General features: G+C 50.3%; 1 protein-coding gene across 1 annotated transcript in view; it reads right to left on the reverse strand.

Moving 5' to 3' along the window:
- Window positions 1-27191, reverse strand: part of ALK (ALK receptor tyrosine kinase) — a 3554133-nt gene that overhangs the window by 901126 nt on the left and 2625816 nt on the right. The window contains exon 8 of the mRNA XM_069608653.1: window positions 19782-19882. Within this exon, the coding sequence (XP_069464754.1) occupies window positions 19782-19882 (101 nt within the window). The remainder of the gene's footprint in view (window positions 1-19781; window positions 19883-27191) is intronic.

Consider the following 27191-nt stretch of genomic DNA (forward strand, 5'->3'; position numbering starts at 1 on the left):
GGCCTCCCTCTCAAGGATCTGGGCGTGGAGCGCTGGGCGTACGCGTTCCAGGACCCTCATCTGGATGGAACTCATGCGGCCCCGGCCCCCCTCCACGAGGCGCCGGGCCTTTACAAGGGTCCTGGACCTCAAGTCCTCCCAGCGCTTCTTGATCTTCAGGACGTTGCGGGTTGCCACCCCCTCCGCGTTGATGGCAACCACACAGTCGGCCCAGATCCTCTCCCGTCCTTCCTTGCTGGCGCGGGACGATCCAAAGAGGGCATCATACTGCCCCAGGACATGCTCCACCAGGACACCAACTTCGGTGTCAGTGAAGCTGGTGCCCCTCTGCCCCTCTGGCCTGGGGTTGCCACTGGTGCCAGATGTGGAAGTGCCCGACATGGCAACCCCAGAGGCAGGTGTGGGTGGGCAACTGGGTCCTGGGGCTGGGCTGTGGAGCGATGTAATCCCAGTCGGGAGTCTTCAGTTCCAGCAGGGGTGGACACAGCAACTGGACCCCTGCAGATGGCTGATGTGCAGGCACCAAATGGCAGGGCACGGTGGCAGCAGGCAGGCAGGCAGGCAGGCAGGCAGCAGCAGATGGCACGTGGGAGGCTGCTCGGGGCACTGGGGGGCAGTAACTCGGCCTTCTGGGCAGGAGCGTGGTCTTCCGTGTGTTTTCGCGTGGCCAGCTTGATACAGAGTGATTTGGCACGTGAAAATCCTGCACGTCAGCGTGAAATCCGAGGAAAGGCCCTTAGCGCGTAAGCGCGTCAGCACGCATACGCGATTCTATTGGACCAGAGTCCCTCAGCGCGTAAGCGCGTCTGTGACGTGACCCGCACGGGTGTTCCCCACTCAGCACGTGATGACGGAGCACACGTGGAAATACTGCACGTCAGAGTGTCATCGCGTGTAATTGGACAAAAGTGCGCGTACACGTGATTGGCCTATGTACGTGTATTTCATGGGTGCGCGGGCACTTACACACGCAAGTACGTCAGCGAACCTGTATCCCGTGGTGCGTGTGAATTTCCACACGCTATTGGACTGGGAACTGGATTCCAGGGGTGCGCGGGTCACACGCTCGCCTAGAACACGCGCAAAGCATACATTTGCGCACTTTAACAATAACAAGCTCAGACGCCAGGATGAACATACCGTTCCTAGCAGCAGTGGCAGTGGGCTACCAAAGGAGGAGGAGGAGGATAGTCAGGGCCAGAATATTCACACCCAGAACCAGCCTTTTCGGGATGCCTGATGACCAGGTGTATGGGAGGTACAGGTTTCCACCACACATTATACTGGACCTGGTGAGTGAGTGGGAGGATGACCTCACATCACCCACCCTGTGCTCCCAAGCACTCAGCCCCCTGGAGAAGGTCCTCAATGTACTGCACTTCTTAGCCACTGGATCATTTCAGCGGACAAGTGCCATAGTGGGTGGGGTGTCACAGGCCACCCAGTCACGCTGCCTACACCAGGTCTTGAACATCATCACTGTACGCCCATCAGTCCGCAGGCACATATACCTGCCCAGAACACCTGCAGAAAGGCATGCTGCCGCCCTGGATTTTTACGGTGTGGCACGATTCCCCAAAGTGCTAGGTGCCATCGACTGCACCCATGTGGCTCTACGTCCCCCCAGGGCATCTGAGCACATCTATAGGAACCGCAAGCACTGGCATTCCATCAACGTGCAGGTAGCATGTAATGCCAAGGGAATCATCACCTCAGTATATGCCAACTATCCCGGCTCCACCCACGACAGCTTCATTTACCGAATGTCCACCCTAAGCCGGGACCTAGAAGCTGGGCGGCATGGCGATACATGGCTGCTTGGTGAGTATGTATGCCACTGCACATGCATGCATGTTGGATACTGAGCAAGGTCACAACCCCACCAATGATACCAATCACCACCTCCACAGGGGACAGTGCCTACCCTCTCAGCCCCCACATGATGACGCCAATTCGGAACCCCACCACGCCACCCGAGGTAAGATATAACACAGCCCACATTACGACCCGGGGCATAGTGGAGCGCACATTCGGAGTGCTAAAGTCACGCTTTCGCTCCCTTGACCGTTCTGGCGGCCAGCTGTTATACACTCCCCCAGTAGTGTGCAGGATCATAGTGGCAGCATGTGTCCTGCACAACGTTGCAACACGCCGGGGCCTGGCCGTGGACATGGTGGTGGCCCCACATCCCCAACCACATGCACAGCCGCTGCGCATGGGAGGGGAAAGGGCACGGGGGGAGGCAGCCCGTACACAGCTAGTGGCTAATTACTTCACATAGAAATCACACCCCTGTGGAGTGCACACTGCCCTGGCACATTCCATCTGACAATCAATGATGACTCAACCTGACACTGATCCTGAATGTCTGGAGAATGAACCGTGAATACCATATCAGCCTGAGATTGTTCACCTGGAAGTGTCACAATGTGTGCATCCCTACCCACACAGACACCACCAATGCAGTTTTGTGAAGTTACACATTCAAGCAGCTAAAATGAATACCCACTTGCAAAATGCAACAAGAGGACAGTGCCATGTCAGCCAACCCAACCCCAGCACCGCCACACGACACACCGTGCCATGTCATGCTAATTGCAGGTAAACAAAGTAATCCCCACAACATGACACTAGTCTCACTATGTACAGTGTCCCTATTAGAAACCTGCAACACCTGAAATGCTCACAGCAATGCCGGACCAACAACATACTTGAGCACGTACTACCATTAACATGACATCACAAATGTTACATATTAGTAGTCTCACCACCTGGAAATGCCTGCACTCCCACCACTACCAACTGTGCAGTGTTGGCGCCATGTAGAGTTGTAGGTGCACTGCTGCCAACATGGACCCCATCTCCAGACTAGAGGTCCTTGTGTAGACATGAGGAAGGGACCTGCAAATTGGGAGGTAGACACAGAAGAAGAGTTACACATCAATGCAACATGCAGTGTACAACACAACAGCAATATGCACTAGGAATGTATACACAGTATTGACTACAGACTGCTCACACAGCTCATGGGAGTCCAACGTCACTGTGTAATTCACTGTCACTTGGGCACACCCTTTGCAAGCCCATGGAAACGGGAAGCAGGAGGGGTGTGTGTGACTCAAACCCAAGCATCTGAACCAAATACATTACAAGCCTGCATGTGCCCAGCCACAATGCAGCGTATGCCCACAGGAACCACGGAAGCCAACAAATCGTCCCAAAAAAATTGGGAATAAAAGAAATCAAAATAAAAATAAAAATAAGAAACAATCAAAAATGGCCATTGATGGGCCCGGGGGGGTTGGGGAGGCCACCCAGGAGGTCCAAGGACAGGATGCACACCAGAACCCACCTGCGTGGATCCTGGGAAGATAAAACACCTCCATGGGCTCATGGCCCACACGGCTACCCTATTGTGGGAGTATCACTGCTGTCGCTATTATCACCCTGTGCAGCTGCATCCGGAGGTGGTTGCACTATGGGAGGCAGCCCACGCAAGGCCCTAGTCTGCTCCTCCATGGCTGCAAGCATGCGGGTGTGGTAGGTCTGGTTCTGGAGGATGAGTGTGCGGAGGTCCCCATGCAACAACTCACGGGATGCCCAGACCTCCGCCCTCGTTGCCTGCATCTCAGCTGAGAGTGTACGGGTGAGACGCTCCAGCTGCTGTTCTGTCCTTTGGTGTGTTGAAGCCTCAAGCTCAACAAGAGTCGTCCTGAGGTGAAGGAGCTCCTGCCTCAGGGCTTCCCTGTGGCCCTGGGACTCAATGGAGATGGCCTCCTGCAGAGTCGCCAGTGCCGCCCGCCTGTCCCTGTTGGACCCCAACATGTCCTCCCTGTGTGACTGGCAGATGGAGTCGGTTGCCTGCTCTAGTCGCTCCATCAGCCTTTCTGGGGGGACAATGGAAGTGGCCACCCTATCCATGGCCTGAGCCATCATCTCGGATGATGCAGCCTGTTGGGTTGCCATACCGTAAATTGATTGCTCCCATGCGGTATTGCCGGGTGGCGTACGGCCACCACGTCGGCGGGCACCACACCTGTCTGGGGCAAGGCGAACTGCGCCTTGCTGTGCCGGCACTGCCTGAGGCTGCAGGACTGCATTCACCCTCTGATCTGCTGGCCCAGGAACAGGATCAGATGTCGCGGAGTGTGACCCTGCATCCGTAACCACCGAAGGCGTAGCTGCCAACACTGACATCCCCATGGAGGGTTCTGACCCTGCTGCAGGTCGGTGAGACAGAACAGAATCCCTCCCTGGAACAGTCACCTGCGACGGCACGTAGGTCTCATCCGAATCAACACCTGAGTACAGCTCGGGGGAGGTGCAGCCAGAGACACCCCTTGAGAGCACGACCTGCAGCACTTGTGGGTTCTCCCCCACCACCACACCACGTCCCTCACTGGTGGTTGGTCGGCCCTCGGACCCCTCCTGGGTCTGCACCATCTCCACAACCCCAGCAGTATCAGGTGCGTCTTCCCCTGCAAAGACATGAAAACAAAGAAATGGAAACAGGCATTAGCACCATGGCACACAATGAGGGCTGAGAAGCAAGAGAACCAGTACTTGATTGACACATGTCCCACATGACTAAAACCCTCCCATGCATGCACCCTCACTGCGTATGAAGTGCAGGCAAAAGGCACACACTGATGACACCAAGATGGAAGATGAACACATTTTCTGCATGCTGCCTGGCAGTGGCATCACACATTGGCCTGTGATTGCCAGGTGAAACACACATGCCATCACACAGATGGCATGTACCATTGCTATTGAGTGAAGATGGAGAGGAGGGCAGCACCTATTCATTCAGTCCAGTTCCCGCATGTAATCGCTTTTCTAATTCTAACAGGTCAGATTTTTCACCTGGAGCTGCCAGTCTGAAATGGTCCAATTGCACAGGGACATGTGTGTACAAATGATATCCAGGTAACAAAGTCACTCCACTTTACCATAGCCATGTCAGACATGTGACTAGTGGACAGCGACATGCCTAGTGAAAGTGGTGGAATGCAAACAAACTGACTGAATGAACAGTGAAAAATAAGCAACTATGTTGTGGCAAGGTGACACTTCAAGGGCAACTGGCGTGCAGTTGGGCTAGATGTCTACTGTTGGCAGAAGGGATACTGCTATGGCCAAATGCAGCTGCGCAGGAAGTATTGCATGAAGCACATGGCTGACCCATACGACCCAGCGACTGACTCATGTGGAGTGAGTTCCATGTCTACTACTGGAGACCCACCTCCAGTCACTAGAGTTGCGGCATGACTTGAGGCCAGCTTACTCTTTGCCCTGCGCTTTAGGTCATTCCAGCGCTTATAGCAATCATTGGCTGTGCGCCTCACGATTCCAAGGGCACTTATGATGTCCGCAACGGTCTGCCAGTGTGCCTGGCGTTGTGCAGGTGTGGTCTTGGATCCTGCAACAATGACCATCTCGTTGTCATGTCCGGACACATACTCGACAAGTGCATTCAGTTCGTCATCCGTGAAGCTGGGCTTCCTGGATGGGCCGGACTGTGTAGCCGTGTCTGGGGCATCAACCTGTGCCGGACGAGCACTCTTCCTCTTCCGCTTGGAAGGTGGTGGTGATCCTGAGTGTCCTGCGCCGCTCTGGACACTAGGGGCAGGAGCCCTGGTGGACTCTGTATCAGGAGTGTGGGATTGCACACTCAGCATGGGAGTTGGTGCAGGCATTGGCTCTAGTGTGATGGTGTCAGGGGGAATGTCAGCAGCATGGACTAGGACCGACACTGTCCTGGCTGGGTGTGTGAGGGCTGGGGTGGATGGAGCCGCAGCTGCCCTTGCAGCCTCTCCGCCCTGCCTCCTTGGTGCAGCAGATGACCTTGCTGGCCCAGATGCACGTGGCATGGTGACATCAACGTGCACCAGCGCACGTGTCATAGGCCTGCTGACCTGGAAGTCAGCCATGGAGTCAGCCAGATCTGGTGCCACAATGGGCTGGTCCAACAAGGGCTGAGCATGGATGGTGTCAGCCACATCAGCCTCAACGGGAGGGGGGGGGGGATTATGGGTGCCCTTGACTGGTCCTCCACACATGGGGGGACAGGCTCACCCTGCAAGTAACGACCACGTCCCCTACCGGATCCACCACGGCCACCACTTGTGGCTCTTCCACCTTTGCCACCCTTACGGAATCCTCGCCTCCCAGCCATGGCACTGATGTAAATGTTCGTATGGGAGTGGCTGGAAACTATTGTCCTGGGCAATTGGGGGTCAAAGGGGTTGGGTACCAGATGGTAATTGTACCCTAGTGCTCTTGCAAGGCTGATTGTAACCCCTGGGGAAAGATGACGGGTCACGCTACGCACAGGAGCCCCAAAAAAGGGAGATGACGTGCACGCAACCCCTCCTAGACCACGTGTGCAGAAAGAAAAACCTGCACTACGCTGTGGCACCCAGTAACACAAGAATGAACGTATGCGTGTCACACGCAGCCTAGAATGACCTCTGAAGGGGTAGGCTACACACGGGGCAAGCACAGATGTTAGATACGTGCGTGACTCACCGTCTGCCTGGTAAACGAGCGTGTAAAAGGAGCACGTTTGGTTGGCAACACCCCCGCCAAAGAAGATTTGTACGCTGTCTGAGGAGACAGGACAACAGTAGAAGGGAACACTGTTTGAGGGAACAGGCCCAGGTAAACCAGTAAAAGCGAAAAAAGAGAAAAAGCTGTCAGAGGTAACAGGGAATACGAACTTGAAACGCCGTGAAGTAAATCGCGTGTGAAACGACAAGAAGTACAGAATTCACCCACTCGCTCTCCACGAAAAGCACGTACAAGGAAAACGTGTTCTACACATACCTTTTATACAGGGCCACACGTCCAGCGTCACTTACGCGGTGTGTACGCGCTAGGGCCATTTCCACCAATTACACGCTTTGTCACTTCTGCGTGTAGGGACATTTCCACCAATTACACGCTTTGTCACTTCTGCGTGTAGGGCCATTTCCACCAATTACACGCTTTGTCACTTCTGCGTGTAGGGCCATTTCCACCAATTACACGCTTTGTCACTTCTGCGTGTAGGGCCATTTCCACCAATCACACGCGATTACACTCTGACGTGCAGTCTTTCCACGTGTGCTCTGTCATCACGTGCTGTGTGGGAAACACCCGTGCGGGTCACGTCACAGACGCGCTTACGCGCTGAGGGCCTTTCCTGGGTTTTCACGCTGACGTGCAGGATTTTCACGTGCCAAATCACTCCGTACCAAGCTGGCCACGCCTACGCACACGGAATACCACGCTCCTGCCCGGAAGGCCGAACTACTGCCCCCCAGAGCCCCGAGCACGCTCCCACCTGCTGCTGCCTGACTGCCTGCTGCCCCTGCACTGCTGGGGGGTGGGGGTGGTGGGAGACATGGGTGGGGGCCTGGTGGAGGGTGCCCCTGGTGGCTGGGGGGTGGGGGTGGTGGGAGACATGAGTGGGGGCCTGGTGGAGGGTGCCCCTGCACTGCTGGGGGGTGGGGGTGATAGGGGACATGGGTGGGGGCCTGGTGGAGGGTGCCCCTGGTGGCTGGGGGGTGGGGGTGGTGGGAGACATGAGTGGGGGCCTGGTGGAGGGTGCCCCTGCACTGCTGGGGGGTGGGGGTGATAGGGGACATGGGTGGGGGCCTGGTGGAGGGTGCCCCTGGATGCTGGGGGGTGGGGGTGTTGGGAGACATGGGTGGGGGCCTGGTGGAGGGTGCCCCTGGTGGCGGGGGGGTGGGTGTGATAGGGGACATGGGTGGGGGCCTGGTGGAGGGTGCCCCTGGTGGCGGGGGGGTGGGGGTGATAGGGGACATGAGTGGGGGCCTGGTGGAGGGTGCCCCTGGTGGCTGGGGGGTGGGGGTGGTGGGAGACATGAGTGGGGGCCTGGTGGAGGGTGCCCCTGCACTGCTGGGGGGTGGGGGTGATAGGGGACATGGGTGGGGGCCTGGTGGAGGGTGCCCCTGGATGCTGGGGGGTGGGGGTGTTGGGAGACATGGGTGGGGGCCTGGTGGAGGGTGCCTCTGGTGGCGGGGGGGTGGGTGTGATAGGGGACATGGGTGGGGGCCTGGTGGAGGGTGCCCCTGGATGCTGGGGGGTGGGGGTGTTGGGAGACATGGGTGGGGGCCTGGTGGAGGGTGCCCCTGGTGGCGGGGGGGTGGGGGTGATAGGGGACATGAGTGGGGGCCTGGTGGAGGGTGCCCCTGCACTGCTGGGGGGTGGGGGTGATAGGGGACATGGGTGGGGGCCTGGTGGAGGGTCCCCCTGCACTGCTGGGGGGTGGGGGTGGTGGGAGACATGAGTGGGGGCCTGGTGGAGGGTGCCCCTGCACTGCTGGGGGGTGGGGGTGATAGGGGACATGGGTGGGGGCCTGGTGGAGGGTGCCCCTGGTGGCGGGGGGGTGGGGTGATAGGGGACATGAGTGGGGGCCTGGTGGAGGGTGCCCCTGGTGGCTGGGGGGTGGGGGTGGTGGGAGACATGAGTGGGGGCCTGGTGGAGGGTGCCCCTGCACTGCTGGGGGGTGGGGGTGATAGGGGACATGGGTGGGGGCCTGGTGGAGGGTGCCCCTGGTGGCAGGGGGGTGGGGGTGATAGGGGACATTAGTGGGGGCCTGGTGGAGGGTGCCCCTGGTGGCTGGGGGGTGGGGGTGGTGGGAGACATGAGTGGGGGCCTGGTGGAGGGTGCCCCTGCACTGCTGGGGGGTGGGGGTGATAGGGGACATGGGTGGGGGCCTGGTGGAGGGTGCCCCTGGTGGCGGGGGGGTGGGGGTGATAGGGGACATGAGTGGGGGCCTGGTGGAGGGTGCCCCTGGTGGCTGGGGGGTGGGGGTGGTGGGAGACATGAGTGGGGGCCTGGTGGAGGGTGCCCCTGCACTGCTGGGGGGTGGGGGTGATAGGGGACATGGGTGGGGGCCTGGTGGAGGGTGCCCCTGGTGGCGGGGGGGTGGGGGTGATAGGGGACATGAGTGGGGGCCTGGTGGAGGGTGCCCCTGGTGGCTGGGGGGTGGGGGTGATAGGGGACATGGGTGGGGGCCTGGTGGAGGGTGCCCCTGGTGGCGGGGGGGTGGGGGTGATAGGGGACATGAGTGGGGGCCTGGTGGAGGCTGCCCCTGCACTGCTGGGGGGTGGGGGTGCAGGGGGACATGAGCAGGTGTACAGGGTAGTCCCCTGTTTTGTGGGCTGCCTGCAGGGGCCGTGGAGGGTGTACAGGGAACACCTGTGAGGACCCACCCAGCCTAATTGCGTGTGATAATTCCCGCACACCCCTGTAATACACATACCTGGCCAAATCGCGTGTGATAATTCCCGCGCACCCCTGTAATACACGTACCTGGCCAAATCGCATGTGAGAATTCCTGCGCACCCCTGTAATACACGTACCCAGCCGAATCGCGTGTAGAACTTCCCGCACACCCCTGTAATACACGTACCCTGGCCAATCGCGTGTAGAACTTCCCACGCACCCCTGTAATACACGTAGCAAGCCAAATCGCGTGTGATAATTCCCGCGCACCCCTGTAATTCAGGTACCCTGGCCAATCGCGTGTAGAACTTCCCACGCACCCCTGTAATACACGTACCAGGCCAAATCGCGTGTGATAATTCCCGCGCACCCCTGTAATACACGTACCCAGCCGAATCGCGTGTAGAACTTCCCGCACACCCCTGTAATACACGTACCTGGCCAAATCGCATGTGAGAATTCCCGCGCACCCCTGTAATACACGTACCCTGGCCAATCGCGTGTAGAACTTCCCACGCACCCCTGTAATACACATACCAGGCCAAATCGCGTGTGATAATTCCCGCGCACCCCTGTAATACACGTACCTGGCCAAATCGCATGTGAGAATTACCGCGCACCCCTGTAATACACGTACCCAGCCGAATCGCGTGTAGAACTTCCCGCACACCCCTGTAATACACGTACCCTGGCCAACCGCGTGTAGAACTTCCCGCGTACCCCTGTAATACACGTACCCTGGCTAATCGCATGTATGACTTCACGCGTACCCCTGATATGCACCTTACCCGCTTTGCGTTCCTTGTTTGGCAGCCCTGTAGACTGGTCCAGGGTTAGCGCAGCACTTTGCGATGATTTAGCGATTTTGATGGCTTTTCCTTGCGCGAGGGCATTCTTGGGGGCGTTACTGGCGCTGCTGCAGGGTCGCTGCGATACTCTGCGCCACGGCTGGTTTGGGAGCCTGAAATCCATGAATACGCTGTGCGCGGAAATCGGTTTTAGCGCACGTGCCTGGCGCAGACAATCGCACGCGGACACTCTGCGCCAGCCGCTTGCAACACTTTTCTGCGAAATTCTATGAATTACCCTGTGAGTCTTGTATACCACACCTGCATTTGCACAGTTTCTAGGGGCTTCAGGATCTGCAGGGCCAAGAGAACAGAGCAAGGTTGGTTAGTTACAATGTTGATGTGCAGAGATCTGAAAAGATAGGGCTTTGAGGTGTTTGTTAGTGGTCTAGAGCAGTGGTCCGTGGGCTCTAAGTTGCTAATGTAATTGCTTGTGGTGTCTGCCAGAACGGAGCGTACGCAGTGTGGAGAGTTCCATTGCTCTCTGTTAGGTTAATATGGTGTTTAGGGAAATGTATTGTAGTCACGTGCCTTCAGGTGGTGGACATTCTACTGTGTAACCTGTGCTCTGTCAGTGGAGTTGTGTGTTGAGATGTGGTGTCAGTGGTGAAATGATTTTTGAAGTGGTTATTGTTACCATATCTTTCAACGTGCACTTCAGGTATTAACAACACACTGAAAATGGAAGCAGGAGTGACTCACCAGAGCAGACAAGGACCAGAGGGGCACCTGTACAACAAGACAGTGATCAGGGCGATATAGAATAGACCTACAACCACTTGCCTTTTTTCAATATAAAATTCTTCTTTTATTTCATCCAGTTTATGTAGCAAAAGCCATTAAAAAACTTCACACAGAAAAATCTAACATACAATGGGCCTCATTACGAGGTTGGAGGCAGCCATGCCCTTAACAAGGGCATGGCTGCCTCCAAACTTGGGTCCGGGTCTATGTTCCCTGAATGGGGAAATACCGGGCCATTCCGACCTTGGAGGGTCCGGTATTTCCCCATTCAGGGAACCCAGACCCGGACCATCCCCATTCCCATTTGAGCCCCTATAGGGCTCAATGAGAATGGGATGCATGCTAATAACGGGCCCGTTGTTAGCATGCTGGGCCGCTCGCAGGACCCCGCTAAGGACGTCTGGTTTTACCGGTGCTGTTAACCCCTTACTGCCCACCTCGTAATGAGGCCCAATGTGTACACATGTACATAGACACAGGAGTAAAGTGCTACACATTACATGTGTTCCTTATTCTTCATTTCTTACAGCTTATCCGTCCGCAACTGTAACCCTTCCTACTGTGCAAGGGATTAACTTGATCTAATGTGTCTTATCACTTATCGCACAGTATACACATGTACACTGCTCTTTTCAAAATACGTGTTTCGGCCTCAGGAGCTAGCAGAGAATGCTCCCACTCCTATGGCCTTCAACAGGACAGAGGTCACTACTTTAATCTCCTACGTGTGGGTTCCTGTGCTCCAAAGATTCTAGTTTTTGTACGGATGAGTATAAACTTCATGGGTTTACTCCATGTTCAATTGTGTTTCATCTTTTCTCACACTATTGCATACCCAGTTCGTGCAACTCACTTTCAAACTGCATTCCGAACTCATCTTTTTATCAGAAAATCGATTTCCCCATATGGGCCACTCTGCATTAGTCTTCAGGGGCATGAGTTCCCATGTTTACAATCTTTCTCAGTTGTTTCTGACACCTGGGCAGAGCAACCAAGGACCAGAGGGGCGACAGACCAGAGGAGAGTTACTTACAGGGAGCCAAGTCCAAAGGGGTGTGATGGACAAGAGGAGCATCTCACAATGGACTAGGTTTGCCATATGACTAGATCTCATGATGGACGTCCGACTCCACTGCTGAGATTTGCTTTTAACTTAGTTTTACCTAAGTCCATTTTTTGTTTTGCATATAAGGAGCCACCTATAGGCTGAAACAAATGCATTGGTGTACAGCTAGGAAAGATGGCAGATGAGGAGGGACACAATGCTTGTAGATGCTGTTTGGTTATTTATCCACTCATTGAATGCCCATAGCCATGATAATCCCCATGGCCTTTCCCACCCTCTTCCCGCCTCTCCCTACCCAAAACACACCCTCCTAGGATCTCTTTGAACTGCCTTTATCAAGCCTTAAAATCAAAATTTGCACTCGTAGTGCCTGCCAGAGTTTTTTCAAAGAAGTCTTCTGAGAGCTAATGATTTAATTGCTGCTGTAAACACACTACGGCTGTAAAAAAAATGTCTTAACCATGTCTGCCTTTAGCCACTTGACTTATAAGCAGTATGTGTGTCTTTCACTGAAGTTATGTTAAAAACAAGCATTAGACAACGCCAACAGTTTCGGCTTGGTTATAGGTATTAGATAGGCATTTACCAGGCACTGCTATCATATGCCCAGGTACTGCACAATTTTCAAGCTGCTACCTACCATTAATGGCTAGTTAGTTCCATCACGGCAATGACAGGCAAATACCTTTACCACCTCAAAACAAAAGCCACAACTGTTGGCATTGTCTATACTTGTTTTTAATTGAAGTAGTTGCAGCCAAAGATTACTGGAAACTACAAAGTGCACTGAGATTAAGGCACAGGTATGGGTAAGTCTCTCGTAACAAGAACTAATGTCTGACAGAGGGACTCCCAGGACCCCCCTTGTTATTTTACCAATAACATCATTTATTAAGACAAAAGGATACAGTAATATAAAATAAACGTTAAAGCGTCACCTGTCAGCTGGATGAACTTTCTCTACAATGCTTATAGGAAAATGTAATGTTTACGTATGGACACTGTTTAGAACTCTATGCGGTTTTAATGTAACGCCTAGCATAATATGTTTATATGGCTCACTGTTACCTACTGATTTAAGACTAAATCACAATCTGTACAGTGTCAAATGTGAGTAAACACAATTTCTCCTCTTTACTCATGACCCCTTAATACCATTCACCTTGAAGGTACGCAACCGCCATTTACTTTGTAAATTGAATTAAAACAGAGTCCTAAGATGTGGTCTTCAAAAAGTAAAAAGAATAACAGTATTGGTCATTTCAATTACCATTCTAATAGGCTGGCAGGGTTTTCCCAAATGGGCTCACAACATATTTAAACATCAAGCATGCACTTTCCCTCAGGATGATACTGTAAATTGACCTCAGTGAACCACAGCTGATGATATACTATTTTCACAAATAAAGTCACTGTACCCAATTAAGGGGCCCAGTGTCACCTAAAAAAAAAATAATACACCGCCTGTGAAGAATTGGCATCTGGCAAGGCTGTAGAAGGACTGTTTTTTTAAAATGTGTATTAATAATAAAATGATGGAGGGAATTCTAACTCAGAGAGGGCGGTCTGCTAATCAGACCCCTCTTTCATCAAACACCTGTGCCCTGCTGCATCAGTATCCTGATCTGCAGCGCCTGCTCTCCAGTGGCACAGAGCAGGTTCAAAGATCACAGGTGTCCTCTTTGCAGATGGAATGACAGCAAAGTCACTTTAGCACAGAGACTGCATTTAAAGCACGCACCACTGGGAAAAAACTACATAATATTAATTAATTAACATCTTTGTGGCAGTTTAATATTTAAACATAAGACATACTTGAGTTTGTGGTATGGTGGCTGGTATTTAATACAATTATTAAAGCTGCAAGTGATCTGCATCATACTTGCTTCAGTACTGTGAGACAGGCCAGTCGCAGATAGGATTTTCAGCAGTCAGTAGTGCCATAGCCAGTGGGGGCTGCCTCTCTTTGGATCCTTTGTGAGGTTGAGTAACGCCTCTCTCCACCAAGAAAACCCTGCATTAGGAGCTGTGCTTGGAAGCAGGAATCCAAGGGCACACTCTCCACAAAATAGGGGCTGCCACTCCATCTTGAGCTCACGTTTGGACCTCTCACTTTCATTCCAAAACCCAAGACATCTTGTCCACCCTCTCCTCCACCTCGCCTCCTCTCCCCTCTCCCTCCCAGCTTGCTGTCCCTCCTTCAGCTACCCCCCCTCTGTCTTTTTCCTCCTTTCCTCTTTTCTCTCCGGACGAGGTTGCTAGACAAGTCCGATCTATGAAAGCCCCATCAAAACAGGTCCATCCCTGTTCCTCCAAAACCATAAAGGACCACATTGATACCCTCGCTCCGACCTTTGCCGATTTATGCAACCACTCTTTTGCCTCTGGATCTTTCCCTTCCCCCCTCAAGCACTCCTTAATGCATCCCCTCCTCAGGAAACCCTCAGCTGATCCCTCTTGTCCAGCTAACTACCTCATAATTTCCATTACTCCCTCTTTGGGGAAGCTCCTTGAAAAACTGGCCATCTCCCAGCTGAACCTTCTTTCTGACTCTGTTGGCTCACTCCACGACCACCAATGTGGATTCAGAGCTGCCAGAAGCATGGAAACTGCTCTCCTGAACATCCGTGAAGACCTGCTTTCTAACCTTGACTCTAACATTCCCTCTGTCCTCATCCTTCTTTATCTCTCCTCTGCTTTCGACATGGTCAACCATAGCATCCTGCTCAACCATCTCTGTGACAACCTGGGTATCACCGATCAGGCTCTGACCTGGCTGACCTCTTTCCTATCTGATCGACCCTCCCAGGTAACACTTGGGTCCTTCCTATCCGCTATCTCTTTTCTACCTGTGGTGTCCCCCAGGGGTCTAACCTCTCGCCATGGCTTTTCAACCAATATCTGGCAACTCTCGCCTACTGCATTTCCATTTTCTGCTCAAACTTCCAGTGCTATGCTGACGAAACCCAACTCATTTTCAGGCTTCCTTCAGCCACCTCCTCACCTTCCCTCATCTGTGATTGCCTTTCCGTCATTCAAAAGTGGTGTGCTGCCAGTGATCTTTGTCTAAATGCCAACAAAACTGAGATCCTCCTCATCAGTTCACCTTCGCCATCCTTTCCCCTCACTCTCTGGCTGGCCTCCCTTGGCACTCCTCCCACCCCTACTTGCGAGGCTAAGAACCTCGGGGTCATATTTGACTCCACACTTTCCTTCTCAGCACACATCTCTGACATCTCCAAAAAGTCAAACTCCCTACTACACCTCCTTAGAGGTACTCTGCCTTTCCTCTACTTCCCCCAGAAGCTCACAGTCTCCAAAACTTTGGTTCTCTCCAGGCTGGACTATTGTAACAGCCTCTTTCTAAATCTACCTACCTCCACTCTCCGCCCTTTACAACTAATCCAGAACAGGACTGCAGGACTTGTCCTTGGCCTCAAGCCCTGGATCGTATCTCTCCAGCTCTGAAATCCCTTCATTGGCTCCCAGTGGATTCAAGGATTAAATGTAAAACCCTCTGCATTATCCACAAGGCTTTCTGGGTCTTGGGACCGAAATACCTTCAACTATCCCTCTGTAAATACCTCCCTTCTCGAGCCCTTAGCTCCTCTACATCCAATTCCCTCAGGGTCAGGCGTTTTGCAAAGAAACGAGCTGGGGGCAGATCTCTGTCCTCGGCTGGGGCCTCCCTTTGGACTAGCCTCCCGGCCAGCCTGAAACTTGAGGAGAACCATCTCCGGTTCCGGAAGCACCTCAAGACCTTCCCCTTTGCTTCTGTCTTTCACCCTCCTCTCCCCTGCTGATCTGTTTCTCTTGGCACCGTGCACTTGGCCACCATCTGTCCTCCGGGCCCAGGTACCTTCGCACCCTGCCTCCCTCCTGCACTGCCTCTGGCTACCGTTGGCACTGGGATCTGTATCTGTACCCATACAGTCACCCACTCTTCCTCTGCACTTATCAGATATACCCTATCTGACCAACCATGCACTTGCCACGTGTCTGGTTGCACTACCTTTTTGTCTGAACTTATTTATTTTATTTATCCCATTTATTCTGTTCTCTCCTCTGTCCACACTTTCCACTTCTCCCCCTCCATGGCACGCACTGTCCCCCTCTTCCCTTTTCCATGCACTTGCACGTTCTTAATATCACTGGGCCTAGTAAGATCGTATTTTGTTCTCCCCTGTTCCCCTCCCTTTGCTTGGTCGCGCTCTGAAACACATGTGTATGAGCGCGATATAAATAAAATATCATATCATATTATCATATCCAGGCCTCATGGATGAATTTGTTTGGACCTCTTTTTGGAGATATCATCTTTACAAAGTCCTCTATCATTGAGGTGAAGGAGTACTCAAAGGCAGAGGCAAGCTCTGCTCCCTACCCACTCCCAAGGCACATTGAGGTGACCCTGGCAGAGGACTAAGGCCTACCACTCTGCTTTTCAATCACTCTAGGCTGGGAAGGCACGGACTGAAATGAGTCACTTTGGCCCTAGCGCCCCTGCCATGGGTCGCACAACACATGGAGGGTCAGATAAGCCAAGAACCCTGGTCTAATGCATCAATCCAGTCGAAATGCATTTGTACCATGTTTACCACAATCAAACCAAAGAGAACCACCAAAGCTGCTTTTAGCACACTACTGAATTTCAAACGACTGATGTTGCCCATCAAACTGGCTCAGCGCTGCATCATCACAAGTGTAGCCAATCAGCTGCTCCCTTGAAACAACCAGCTCACCACTGAGGAGAAACTGAAACCGCTGCCTCTTTGAACTTTGCATTGGATCATCAAATTCACCGTTTTGAACAGCCAGAGTTCAACTTGAACCGCTGGTGCATCAAGCCACACACCGACCTAAACCCGTGGTTACCAATTTAACACTCAAACCAACCCTGGTGAGCCATCCGATCTGTATGACCGGAAAGCTGCACTCGAACCACAACCAGATCCTTCTTCAAACCAACTAGATGCCAGCTCGCTGCTTGACCCAGTATGACCTGCTGCATCAGAAACGGATTCAACCCACACCGCTGTGCAGCTCAGAGCCTGGTTTATGCTCTCGAACAACTGAACATTGAATACATGTTCTTTAAACTGACTCTGTCCCCCTGGTCCACCTTTTGGGGCACTAGAGACTGTCTAAGTTCCTTTTGCATCTATTTCCATTAAGAACATACAGTTTTTGAATTCCTTGCTTTATTTCACGGCTGAATTTCCTCCCTGCTAAGTATTCAGAGTGCTGCATCACTACATCCTGCATTTCTTTGTCTTTTTCTCTGTCTTTCTCTGTCTTTCCCTTACAGTGGTGGGGGTTTATAGTGTTTTTGATAGTTAAGTGTACAATTGGTTGGTGTAAATAAAGTAAATATTTGTATAGTCTCTTAGGTGGTGTGACAAATCCAAGGAATTCATCCCTTCTCTCCAATGGGGGCCCACCCACTCGGGACTGGGGAGTTGGACCTACTAACTTAAACACCCCATAAAGCAGACGGCAAGGGGGATCCCACTGGATGTGACCCCCACTTGGTAGACGGGCCAGCTCTTGGGAGGGATATGTTCATCCTCCCTATCCTCAATTAGCCAATGTCTCTATTGGCTATTTGAGAATTACCTTAAAGTACTGTAAGAATATTGTACCCTATTGGCTTATGACCTGTTTCTGTTGTCATCACACAACCAATGGTTTGCTTCCTCTCATTTCATAGGTGGATGTAAAACGAGCATTTCTCCGACACAAAGCGGAATGAAAGAGTGGGCTGGCGTGAGACTCACCAGCCTGCATATCCAAGACACAGAGGAGAATCCATCCCCTGTGGCAGGCGTAGTCAGAGAGACTTCCCCCACATTCAGCATGGAGTGCTGGGCAGCAAGTAAGCCTGTGAAGCGAGGCCCCCTGCTGATGACAGGCCAGGACCTCAAGGTGCCTGGCCCGCCACACTGAGAAGTGACATGAATGGGTCGAACGGCGGTCCAGGAAGCTGCCGCAAAAAAACGAAGCACATGCACCACCATGGAGGACAGAAGGTTAGAAGGAACTGTGCTGTCTCCGACCCTGAGGAATGTCACACTGCGAGCCAGGTATGTGGGATGCTCAGAGTCGGGAGGAGGGTGGACTGGCCAGGAAAGACCACAAGCTAGGGTGAGAGGGTAAGGCCCAGAAGGGGTCACCACACTGTACGAAGTAGGGGCAAGAGAACAAACACCCCAAGTCGGGATTAGAGTCCTGAAAGTCCAGGAGGGGCCTATCCGCAACATAGCCATAAACAGGATAAAAGAGCCCGAGAAGAGGCGAGAATCTGAACACCCCTCGCGGGTGGTAAGGCAAACATGATACAGAAAGGGGCTAGGAGCTCAAAGAGTCTGTACGAGAGTGGTAGTCTGTGTATGCCAAGTTGAGATGAGAGCCTGAGAAAGAAAGGCCTAAGCATGGCTGAACTGCTACCAGCTGAGAATAGTCGAGAGTCTGAACACTCCAAGTAGGGGTAAGATAAACACAATGCAAAAAAGGGCTGAGAGTCCAACGACACTGAGAGCAGTAAGAGTAGAAAATAGTCCAAGTAAGGCTCAGTGACTCTCAACCCCACAAGAGGGCAGAGAACCTGAGACCCCAAGGAGGGACAGGAACCTAAGTGGTTCTGCAACAAGCTGGGAGTGGCATGGCCAACTGAGGCATTATGAAAGGACTTGGTTTAGATTTTAAAAGAACCACATGCACCAAGGCCTAGAGGGACTTCTTTCCCAGGGCATGAGTTGTGGGAGCTAATGCACTCTGAAACTGTAATAAGGGCAATGGTTCTTAAACCACAGCCTAACTACAGTGTGGGTCAAGCTGGGTGAGAATGTGTTACTCGTTAGGTTTTGTTTCTTTATAGTGGCAGGTTAGGATCAGCCTAGATAGGTTTTTGGATGGAAGACAACATTAATTAGGGCGGCTATCTGCCGTGCACTCTTTTCAACCCTTTTCATTGTTTTATTATAGTGAACAGAGTGATCGGGTCAGAGTAGGCAGTGTTCTGAATAATTAAACGTGAATAGCCAAAACTATCATGAGTTGTCCGTCTCCTGATTCTGACTTACCACAGTTGACATTCTTTTATTTTGGAACCAACGTACTTTAGTGTTTGGGTTTCCACCAGCCCTTTTTCTGAGAGTATATATAGCCTTCCTTCTCCCATGTTACCAAAAAAGGCAAAGAAGGTATGTCTCTTAAATGCGCTTGTGCATGGGATCATTGTTGGTTTGTAGAAGGGTGGGGGCTGGGAAGGTGGTTGACCACTACTCATCCTTGTACTCATGCAGAGCAGAAGTAATTTCGTTACAATCACCCTCCTGTATATCTGATGTGCAAAACAGAATGCTGGCTCTACCCAGGAAAACCAATATACCCGTGGATATAAGGGAAGGACCTATCTGAGTGTTCTTTCTTTATAAATGAAGGGCTTTTAGACGACCACCATGGATGTACTGCTACGTGTCAGAGGGCTGTGACACTGTCATCCCATTGACAATGCAGAGGGTTGTGGTGAGTTGGGGCGTCATCCCATTGACAATGCAGAGAGTGGTGGTGAGTTGGGGCGTCATCCCATTGACAATGCAGAGGGTTGTGGTGAGTTGGGGCGTCATCCCATTGACAATGCAGAGAGTGGTGGTGAGTTGGGGCGTGCACACTCCAATGCCATGCCCTTGACTGGAGCTCAAAACAGTGCTCACCAAGCAGCAACAAGGGTAAAGTTGGCTCACGATTGTGACAATCCTCTGAGGCGTAGAACTGGCGAATAAATATGTTACAATAGTTGGAAAGTGTATAGAAAGAGGCATGCGCAGTGATGTGTGTTTGCAGCATTCTTCACGACATTCCCTAGAGCAGTAAAGAAGACTAACCTCGCAGGGGGAGTTTTTCATTGGTGCTGGAAACATTGGACTTGTTGAGGCTGTGACATCAGCTGCAGGGGAGTCGCTGGTGTTCAACAAGAAAGCGTAACCTAAAGAAAAACAGAAAGCACATGAGGAAAGTCATGGAACTTCAACTCAGACTCATGCGTCCTCAATCAAACGTTCTACAGAGAGGTCTGAAACATAGCGATAGGAAAAATCATGGCGAACGAATGGACAAGAAAAGTATGAAAACTGGCATTCAACCCGGAAGTGCCTGAAGGGGAACCAGTTTGCATTGTTGCAATATACAGATCTCCTCACTCGAAACCGGATATCTGCAACCTGCCATGTGAGGTCAAAGGGCCACTGCCATCCATATGCTTTCAAACAACAATAATGTAATTGCCACTAAGGCCCCCATTAAAATACAGTGGATTCACAGAGGTGTAGCAAGCTATGTTTGTTTGCACACTATTAAATGTGTGACTTAGTGCTGACTTTATTCCTACACTCTCTTAGGCTTGCCCTCAGCGTGCTCCTTTCAGATCTGGATGTACCCCTAAACACGCCCCCAGGCTCCCAGAAAAGTACTGAAATGGTATTGACCGGTCCCCCATGAGGAGGCAGACTCCACCTTCGACACTGAGACAGGCTCAACACTGTGCTTGCAGGTGATGGAATACGCCACTGACTGGCGGAAAGGGGGGAGGGGGATGGTGCGATGCAGACTCCTCCTATGTAGCTTTACCAAAGATATGAGCCAGTTTAGTTCTCCAATAGTGCTGCGTGCCACCACAAGCACCATGTCACCTTAGAAATGTTTGTTTCATCCACAAGGTTAAGCAATACATATGTGTACCTCACTCCCTTGCAGTGGGAAATGACAACTGTTACAATTACATAGCGGCCAATTTAAAATGTGCTGTGCCAATCCACAACATGAACCTGTCCTTACCATAGCGGGTCAGTGGCACCTCTTACCCTACTCTTAAACCCGTGACTCGACTTCTCTCCAACTCATGAGACACCCGTCTGGGAAGGTGAGGAGACTAGATCTGCTTTCGCACATGTAGCTATTATGTAAATGTTTTGCTTTTGGATAGGTGCTATATAAGCACTTGTCAGGTATTAACCTCCTATGCTCAGCTACTCGTGCCTTTCGGCAGCTATTGGCCAGATATATCCAATCACCTGCACCATTGCCAGGGATGGACTACAAATGTCAAGGTACCCAAACCATTGGCATGAATTGCCCTGAAATGCCCAGGTACTCACAACATTGTTATGTGTGTGTGCATGTGCACACTGTGTTGGTATGTTCGGTGTGGATGTCTGTTGGGGGGGCACTGTGTTCCTATGTGCAGCATTCTGCATATGTGCGCAGTATTAGCATGCGTGAGATAGTGCGTGCTATATGTGGGCAGTGTGTGTGTTTAGTCTGAGGGGGCAGTCACCTGGGGTTGCGGTCAGTGTGTGAGGGGGCAGTGTAAGTGGGGTGGTGGATGTGTGGATGGGGGAGTGAATTTGTGTGAGCGTGGATGTGGCAGCAGTGTGTTTGTATGAATGTGATGGAAGCCAAATCACCAGATGGCTCTGAACATCTCCTTAATGTATACATTCCCCAGGCATGCTAAAAAGGTCGGACAAAAAAAGCCTCAACTACCCTGCACAACAAAATTAATCAACAGGGCAAACACATTTAATTAAAAAAAGAACAACCAGGACTTTGCCAGCAAGGGCCGGATTCAAGGTGTGAGTGGTGATGTACAGGGACCTCACAAAGGGCCATCCATGATTGACCACGGTGTGGTCATATTTCAGTTTCCTATGTCTTACAGATATGCCCGTGAGGCACTCAATTGACAACTAAGTAAAATACTCTGCAAAGGTGCAGTTACGCTGAGAGAGGTAGGGACGGGGAGGGAAGTCACATAATACTTAGCATGGCCATGGAGAAGACAACCATACCACATCTGCAGGCTGAGTGCCCCTCCTCATACACCATCTCCCCAATATCTGTTGTTCCCATATCAATCGTTTCAGCTTCATAGGTGGCTGTCACCACCTAACAGCCAAAACCTAAAAAGGAATGGTTTCTGGTTGGCACTAAATGGTACTAGGTGTCACAAGGAACAAGAGAACTGCAATGGAAAAAGAGAACCTGATGCCACCCTGCGACCACATCACATGTACAGATGCCCGCAAGAGAAGACAACAGCATGGTAGGTCACCGATAGTGAGCAACTTGTGTTTTCTTCTGCCTGTGTGGAAAGTGAGGAGCACCAGGCATGGTGGGGAGCGGCACTCTAATTTTACCCCCTGATCTCGGATGACCAGGTTTTAAAGGCATTGCTGTGCTCCTTCTACTCCCTACGCCTCCACATATCACTTGGGCAGTGCCTCAGAAGTACTGAAACAAAACAGTCAATAATACGACACAGTTAGCTCAAATAGAGTAACATAGAAGGATCATGATCACAAGCCTTGGTGATTCAAATATTGTAAAGTTTGCCTTATCACATGAACAAATCTGCGGACACATGTCCTGTGTTTCACACAAGATGTGCTTCATCAAGGCATAATTGTCTAATTGTAAAGCAACATGTAACCTCCCAATGCCTTCTGCTAGACAAGCAATGTCACTGCGAACAGAAGAGAAATGAAAAGAAAATAAGGAGCAAAACAAAGACAAAAACAATTTATTAGAACCTTGTCTAATTGATATGAAAGTACCACCTCACTATAATTCGTGTTACGCGATTGTATCTTGATTAATGCATTTACAAAGAAAATTAATATGCAAATTAACTTTTTGGTAAGAATGTGGGTTGACAGCCAAACATTAAAAGGAACTCCTATGCGTAAAACACTGAACAGTGTGCAGTAAAATCTGCCCTCTGCCTAAAATCCATAAGAAAGAAAAACGTTTTCTAGAATTTAGCCCCATTATCAGTGGGATAAGCTCGCTTACAGGACTTCTCGCTCAATGTATTGACCAGCAATACAATCCCAGAGCCATCACACAATCTGGATCCCTGAGAGATACCAAAGACTTGCTCTTTTGACTTCAGAAAATTTAATGGCAACCTTGCCACACATTGGTATCCTTGGATGTTGAGGTTTATACACTGCGAGCAAACAAGATAGTACCATCTCAGCAATACAATTATCTTTCAAGGAAAGATCAGGGAGTTACTTCCTCTTTAACCGAATGATATTCGAACATTTGCATGTTCAAGAAATGTGCAACCAAATCTGTGCAGTAGTCATTGTGGATGATTGCCATCTGGAAAGGGTGCAAAGTCCTGGCCTTTTTTAAATTTTTATTCACAAAAAGAATGATGAGGGTAATTCTGTCTCCAAAAGGGGTAATCTGCCAAACAGATTCCTCTCTTCTGTCGTTTCCATGTCAAAAGCAAAGTGCCCTCCTATCCCTGACATATCAGTAGCCTGATCCACGGCACCTGGGAGCAGGATTAAAGGTAACAAGATGCCTGCCTAACAGCCACAGAGACAGCCAAGTCCCTGCGGCGCAGGGGTGGCATTTAAGAAATGCCCACCTGCACCCAAAACTATGATGACCATAAGTATATCATGGTAGTGCCTGGGTGAACTCTAAATAAAATCGATGCCTGAGTTTTGGCATAATGCATGGTACTGCTTATGATCACAACCGTCACATTCTAATTGATATTGCAGATGTGTCAGCTCTGCTGTTGAAGGTGATGTGTATTCTGGTCAGCTGGGTGTAGCACTGCAAATGGCAGGTCATGAAGCTGAAGAGCCGGGCCTCCTCTTTGATCTCTTTGTGAGGGCAGGTAACACCCTCTCACCAGAGACAGCCACACAGCAGGCAGCTGTCCTGGGCCCGGGATGGATGTCCATTTAAAAGGAGTAGTCTCGTACCAGGGTACTCCTTTTAAATGGATGCATATCCAAGGGCCTTTGTTCTGTGTTATAAGGGAAGGGGGAATTACGATAGACAGGAGGACACTAGTCAATGGAAAGGGGCTTCCACCATCTTGATTCTCACTGTCCACACCTCTCTTTCCTGTCCCCTCCACTTCCTCTGGAGCAAAGCACTTTGGGTGTGACATCCAAAGAGCAAAGTGCACTGCGTTCAAGAGCAGAGATTGGACCACTAAGGGAGTCTAGCTTTAGTCCAATCACCTGAGGACTTTTGCCTTTAAAAGAAGGGGTCTCGCACCCCTTCTGCAGATCATATCATGACACAGAAGATTTGCTCTGAAGTAACTGAGTGAGCCTCACTTGGCTTCCTTTTGGAAAGTTGCACTTTTCAAAGCCCTCAGTCTGAGGTGAAGAAGTAATCCAAGACAGAAGGAAGATCTGTTCCCTACCTGCTTCCAGGGCACATTGGGAGTGACCTCTGCTGTCGATCAGGACCTACCAGTCTGCACCAGACCCTGAATGGGAAATCTCTTCTGCACCGAACCTGGTTGCTCTGTGTTTACTACACCGGAACAAGAACAAAGTCGCTGGTCATGGTTGCTGAGCTCCTCCACCACATCGAACATTGCTTGCACTTTCGACCAGCTCGACACTGCATTGCATCCTAGCTAACGGTTGTCACTTGTTAGGCCCAAAGTGCCTGCTCAATGCCAGGGCATGAACTGAACCACTGGAGAGGCACATTCTGACTCTAACCAGGGGTTACAACCATGGCTCGAGCTAGCTAGCTCTTGAACTGCTGCCTCATTGATCGCACATCGATGCACCCAAGATCACCACTTCGACAACCGTCCCCACTGACTCAAACCGCTGGAGCATCACTCATCGACCCCTCCTGATGGCTAAAGCCCAATTTGGCCTGGCCAACTGCAGAGCATTCCCGGGACCACCCCAAACTGCATCATTAATAGTCACCCTTCTACCACACAGATCACCCATCTTCATCCCTACTCAACGGCCGCTTGCTGCTGGGGCCTCCATGATCCAACATGCCCAAATTGAGACTGATCTGCTTGCATCTAAGTATGACACCGGGTCTGACTGTGTCAGCCCACCAAGAAAGAATCCAAATACTGGGACTGGTTAGGTTAGGCACACTTTCTATCTTTTATGTGGTTAGTGCTTTACCTATCACCTCTTAGAGTGCTACTTTCTCCAGTCTGTTGCATCGTCTCTGTTCTTCCTTTGGGGTGGGCTTTTGTACAGTATTTGCTATTCATTTTACATGTAGAGGGTGCGTCTGCTTAAAGTATATACATTTGTATAGAACCCTGATAGGACATTCCCTGTGATACACTGTTGTTTTGGTCACTACCGGTGCACCTGCACGTCCCTCTTAAGAGCATAGCCTTCCCTCAGCCCACGTTACCACAAAAGGCAAAGGAGGTATATCTCTTAACTGTCCATGTTTTACATTTATAATTGCATTGTGTTTTGGTTAGTAGAACTGTGAGGACCGAGTGAGCCACTTTATGCCTGCACATCCTTGTACTCCAATTCGTCACAGTCATGGGTGCCAAATTTGCCCCAACTTTAGCCAATTTTTTAATGTTTCATTTTGAATAGACACACATCAAACATAATGTGGTTGTAACCCTACAGAAACATGTCATCTTGCATATGAGATACATAGATGACATCCTTCTCGTGTGGGATGGTTCTGATACAGAATGGATAAATTATGTTGCACAAATCAATCACAATAATGAAGGTATTGGAGGCTTTGCACTCCCACACAACAGTACTAATACAAATATATCTTATTTGGAGGCAAAATTATTGTATAAGACAATCAGATTCAAAGTAAAATGCACTGTAAACCTTCAGCTGTCTATTGGATACTGCATGCCAAAAGTAGACATCTAACTAATGTCATTACAAACATACTCAAAGGATAGTTTATGAGAGTGAAAAGAAATGGCATCAATAATGGTGATCTTGCAACTGAAGCTTATGAAATGACTAAGAAATGTAGGATATTCATTACAAACTTTTTAAAAAAGCATGCTCTGTTGTTAAGAATTGTTGCAAACAGAAAAAGCCAAACCCAAATCTTAAACTGTATATTTTATCACCCAATACAGTGCACACACTAGGTATTGGAATCTATTTTTGATCGATAGAGACCTTGGCCAAATTATTGAATATAGATATTCACCAAGCCAAGAATATCAAACAACTTATTAGTCCAAGTTACCTAGCCACCACTAAAAGTGAAACATGTTTATCAAAATAAAACAAAAGGTTTTTATTGCTGCAATAACTGCAATGTTTGTAATTGTGTGATGAATGAAATAACTAATGCCTATTATGTGAACAATAGAAGGAATCTGTACAAAATGTTGAAAAAAAAACTGTATGGTAGAATTGTTTGGATTTCGGCTGTACAAAAATTATGTGCAGCTGAAAATTCAGAACGATTGCACCATACGGCAGCATTATAGTGAACAAGGGAAGTTTGGGTTGCCGGGGTGTCCCTCGCTTTCTAAACAATAAAGTTTAGATTTAAAAAATAACCCTGCAGCGCTGGTTCCTGTCCACATAATTGAAAGGAACTTGCATCGCAGGGAGACATAGGAGTCAGTGGCACACAACGAGGTGTGCTGCCAAAAGGTAGTAGGGTGGGAGGTGAGGGGCTAATAGGAGAAACGTGAAAATGTCTGGAGGGAAATGCGGTTAAATAAACTAAGATTTTTCCTCCTGCTGAATTCTCCCTTTCGTCATTTTCATGTCTATCCCAATTGGAAATACTGCTTGGATTCATTTATCAACTGCAGTACATCCTGCTGTGCATATTTTATTCAATATACTTGTGGTAGGACATATGTCGGTATGATTTGTATTATGATTTGTATTTTTTGAAAGAACAGGAATGTCAATTTCGATCAAAAATAACTTACAATACTACATTTACAGACACTGGTGTAATGGGGCCCCCACAGCCCTCACGGTTGTGGGGGGCCCCATGCTGCCCATTCCCAGCAGGGGAGCCAGTGGTGCTGGGGGGGCCCCTTAGGAGGGTTTGCAGGGGGGCCATCACATTTTGTGTTACACTAGTGTTTTACAGTTGGAGGATTCAATCCCACAAAGGATGTCTCGAAAAAATAATGTAAAGATGAGAGCAAGTGGTGAGCCAGTTGATGAGTGTGTTTGAAATGTGGACATATACCAGGGACAAAACAAACAGAAACAAAATGTATAGAACAAGACAAGTGACTTACAAAGGTAACATTAATCTAAAGGTGCAAGTTTTTCAAACTAAGGAGAACTAATTACATATACATGATTAGATAATTAAGCGTCACTAGAGGCAGTGGTGGGGTCAGGCAGGGAGGACAGGGACAATGGCAGGGCGAGCTCCCTCTTTAGCAAGTAAGAGAAGTTTTAGCCAAGCTTTGAAGAGATCTTCAGTTGGGATGGCTTTGATTATTATGGGCAGCGGATCCT

The sequence above is a fragment of the Ambystoma mexicanum genome, chromosome 4q, assembly GCF_040938575.1.
Source record: "Ambystoma mexicanum isolate Mex_15411 chromosome 4q, UKY_AmexF1_1, whole genome shotgun sequence".
In the NCBI taxonomy this organism is placed as follows: Eukaryota; Metazoa; Chordata; class Amphibia; order Caudata; family Ambystomatidae; genus Ambystoma; species Ambystoma mexicanum.